This window comes from Bidens hawaiensis, unplaced genomic scaffold (assembly GCF_021521415.1).
Source record: "Bidens hawaiensis isolate Kalapana, Puna unplaced genomic scaffold, B.hawaiensis_p1.1 tig00023819_1, whole genome shotgun sequence".
In the NCBI taxonomy this organism is placed as follows: Eukaryota; Viridiplantae; Streptophyta; class Magnoliopsida; order Asterales; family Asteraceae; genus Bidens; species Bidens hawaiensis.
The window spans coordinates 364,339-368,547 of NW_027493746.1; the positions used below are offsets into that span (position 1 = coordinate 364,339).

The 4,209-nt window shown below is 37.2% G+C and overlaps 1 protein-coding gene across 1 annotated transcript; it reads left to right on the forward strand.

Moving 5' to 3' along the window:
* The first annotated feature begins 302 nt into the window (after positions 1-302).
* Positions 303-2,071, forward strand: LOC143568180 (uncharacterized). The gene is made up of 4 exons (XM_077054396.1): positions 303-367; positions 447-732; positions 812-889; positions 1,995-2,071. Exons 1-4 carry the CDS (start codon positions 303-305, stop codon positions 2,043-2,045), a joined length of 480 nt encoding a protein of 159 aa, XP_076910511.1. The 3' UTR covers positions 2,046-2,071.
* Positions 2,072-4,209: the final 2,138 nt, after the last annotated feature.

The following is a 4,209-nucleotide window of genomic DNA, read 5'->3' on the forward strand; positions in this document are numbered from 1 at the left end:
TCCGATAACACCACCACCACCACCACCACCACCAATAACAATAATAATAAGCAAGCTTCTGTTGCTCATCCACTTACCCAACTCACAAGGTATTTCAAGATATCAATAGAATGTTAAATCAAGCTAACCTAATTTTCTCGAGATCTGGATACCGATTTGTCCATAATTTTATGTTTATTTTAACGGAAAAACGAAAATTTCACAAACTTTGACTAATCGGACATAATTTGATGTTTATGCTTTCGGTGTCGGTAATTTTAATTGTACGGCTACTAAACGAAAATCGGTAGGCTTTTCTGTATATGACTTTACTCGTTTTCGGCATTGGTATATTTCGTGACGATACAGATCTCATCCCTAATAAATTGTATAAATATTTCAGTATAAATAAGAATTTTCCCCAAATTTCCGCAAATCTAACAAGCTATTGATGTGTTGAGATACAGGAATTCCGAAACAGCAGTTCATCTGCGATCCGAAAGCCATCGAAAACCATCACCAGAGAAGGAGGCGAGTACGACAAGAGGAGCTTCGACTGTTACTGCGGCTGGTAAACCGTGTGTATCTTCTTCTGTAGACGGTGGAACAGATCGCAAGGTCAAACACGTGTGGCCGAAACTGTATATAACATTATCAAGCAAAGAGAAAGAAGAAGATTTCATGGCTATGAAAGGTTGTAAGCCTTCACATAGACCTAAAAAGAGGCCTAAAGCTATTCAAAGAAGCTTGCTTGTAAGTCGCCATTTGCACACACAAATACACTTAGTTTTTCAAGATTTGATCTTTAATCATATGTTTGTGTTTGTTTTAGTTGGTGAGTCCGGGAGCATGGTTGACTGATATATGTCAAGATAGATATGAGGTTATAGAAAAGAAGAATACAAAGAAGGTATGTTATCAAATCATGCTTTAATGGGTTGTAACTTATGCTTTAAAAGCTGTACTCATTTTGGTCTTTCAATTTTATCTTCCAAGATAAATGGGTCTAATCTTTTTCCATCAAAATTTTGGGCCGTGTTTTGATAACCTGTAACTTGTTCTTTAAAACTCGTACGCTTGTCTTAGATTAAACCCATTTTCCCTTTTTTGTGAATGGGTATGATTTGAGACAAACGTATAGTTTTTGAAGCTCAAGATACACGTTATCAAAGCACACTTTAAAGATTTGATTCGAAAAATTGGTGGTGCATTGATCATGCATTAGTCGCTTGAAACTTGTGCTTTAAGAGTTGTACTTACCTAAATTTTCTTGTTTTTGGAATGACTCGTTGTACCATGCTTTAAAAGTTGTATGTTTCGTGTTGATTTTAGTGGTTGGACCCGGTGTTTTAAAAACCGGTTCAAACCGGCCGGTTGAACCGGTTAAATCGGATTTCCCGCAGCAAGCCGGTATTTTGAGCCCGATATTTTTGGCCGGTTTGCTAGAATATCGTACCGGCGGTTTTTTCTAAAATACCGGTCTTTACTGGCAAACCAGTTTTATGTCAAAGAAATTTTTGATATTTGCGGCCCATATTTTATAAAAATGACTTTTAACTCAACAATTAATATTCAAACGTGTAACTTTAGGATTGTTTTTTTAAAATTGAGTGCTTTTGTATTATTTTTTAATATGGATTAACTTTTGAATTATTTTTTGTTATAAGATCATTTACTTTTGGGTTATTTTTGGAGTTAAATTGTATTTATAGGAAATTATAAGGTTAATTATTCAGCCGGTTGAACCTCCCGGTATAACCCGGTTCAACCGGTTGTACCATTTTTTAGCACAATCCGGTACAAGTAAAAAACCGGTTTTTAAAACATTGGTTGGACCATGCTTTAAAAGTTGTACGTTTGGTGTTGATTTAGACCATTTCAAGAAAATGGGTTTTTAGTGGCGGGTTTTTTTAGTGGCATGTAGCTTATGCATTAAAAGGTGTACATGATGGGTGTGATTTGAATCTAAAGTTATTATTAAAGGTTGTTGGTTTTTTGTTTTGTGTTATGTGTAGAGACCAACCGGATTGAAGGCCATGGGAAGCATGGAGAGTGATTCAGAATGATTAATATACACATACACTAATCCTTTTTTGTAAATGGTTCATTTCATTATTATTATTATTACCTTTTAATTTTAATGAAAGTTCAATTTTTTTTTGTTTTCTTCACTAATTATCTCATTTTATATGAAAGTATAACGTTGTGAATGTGATTGATGGATTTGTTAGATCTTATTTTTAAAGATAGTAGTGTAACAGTGTTGATATCAAAATAAAAGGTAAACAAACAATAAGCTGTGTCGCTGGTATATTTTTAATAGCAAAACTAAATCATTTAAAACTATATTAATATATCTTGAGTTGATAGAATATTTGTTGCCTTTTGACACATTAATAACTATGTTATAAAAAAAATTGCACACCATAAAAGGGTATCATACAACAAAGATATTGTTTAAATATTGCCTTACAAACTCAACTAAAATGAATTAATGGTAAACTTCTTTTTTTCTTAATTGGTAAATATTCATAACTCTTCATTTTTATTTTCTAATACAAATACATATTATTCTTTCTAATTATTTATATGTTATAAATTTATAAGGTATGTTATTATACATATTATAAAGTTTAACTTTTTTGTTGTATTTTTTTAACCATCCGTGTATCACACGGGCTATATCCTAATTATTACGTTATAGTAGTTAATTGATGTATAATTGTACAAATCTATATCAATCTATATAATTGCCTATGAATGAAGCCCTCACGTTGCTCCCCACCCCCTCTCGTGCCACCAGATTGCTTCATTTCAAAATGGTGGCATCTCATTAATTTAAGCCTAAAAAATTCGTGGGTCATGGGTATTACCCACGGGTCTTGATACCCAAATTAAAAAAATGGGTTATAACATACCTTCTTCACAGGTCTTAACCCGTTCACATCATCCCTGGACCAAACCCTAACTCCCTTTTACTTCAATAAAGCCTTTCTGGGATCTTCACGATGATGAAGTAGATCATCAGTAACAATTATGTGCTATTGAAAGATAATTTGTTACGTAGAGTTTGATGCGATTATCGTTCCTTCTTCGTTTCGCCAAGTACCGTATGTTGAAGCGCGTGTTTGAGATGCCACATGTATGGACGCGTGTTGTTTTGTCATCTTTTTTGCTGGTTAATTGCGCTTATTTCGAGTTCAATTGCATGTTAATTGGGGTATTTGTGTTCTTCATCGCAGTCATGTTCGCTCATTGACGTGATTAGGTAACATTTGTTGCTTACATTCCTTTATTATTGTATGCGTTTGTTTAATTAGTGAAGAAACACTAACCGGACCCCGGGCAGATTACGGGTAACCTGGGGGTTAGATAGATGTTTCCCACGAGGGGTTAGACCCGGTAAAGATGGTTCTTCTGATAACTTGCAAAACAGACACCGTGAGCTTGTCACTGAGAAGGGGGGGGGGGTTCCTCCTTGTGACCACCCTCCGGCGTGAGAATCAGACTAGATTGTTCTTTAAATATAAATGTATATTAAGAGATTGCTAGAGCAGATATCAGGTATAATATGATGATAATATGATAAGATGAGATGGTCATACCATTTGTGGTATTTATAGCCGAAGGTAGGTTTCCAAGGAGGTGTGGCCTGCTGAATAGTATTCCTGTTCTACCAACTGTGGCCTACGCACGTGCCCTGCTGGTAGTTGGTGGGTAGGCAGCGGCTGATAGTGCCCAGGCCTGCTGTGTACTATTCATTTTCCACCAACTGCCGGCTATGCACGTGGTATGGCAGTAGTTGGTGAGTAGGCAGCGGCTAATAGTGACATACAGTGCAGGAGCATGCTGCTCGCTATACTGTTGTCAATAAGCTGTCGTATCTTTAGTCAGATCTTTTGCCCATACCTCGTCAGGTACAGTACAGAAGATCTTCCCGTATCGTACTGACTGGCTTATTTGGGCGGGAGTATTCCCCCTCCCGCCCTTGTGCGGGATTGTTCCCGGCTTTGCTCATTCCTTCAGGTGACACTGAGTGATTGAGAGCTAAGTGCCTTGTGCGTGTAGCCTTGCTGCGCGGGTGGCCTTCCCTGATGGCTTGTATCCGCAGCTGCGGGAACAGGCAGAGTCCTTCACCATTGGGAGGCATTTCCTGCGGGAACAGCTTGCGTACTGCGCGTAAGGACGTCACGTCTCTGAGCATGGTTGGTCCTGCGGATCCAGTTGGTT

Coding starts and splice junctions, on each gene's coding strand:
- LOC143568180 (XM_077054396.1), top strand. CDS start 303: ATGACTTTACTCGTTTTCGGCATTGGTATATTTCGTGACGATACAGAT. Junction 368..446: donor GATCTCATCCCTAATAAATT/GTATAAATATTT, acceptor GTTGAGATACAG/GAATTCCGAAACAGCAGTTC. Junction 733..811: donor CTATTCAAAGAAGCTTGCTT/GTAAGTCGCCAT, acceptor TGTTTGTTTTAG/TTGGTGAGTCCGGGAGCATG.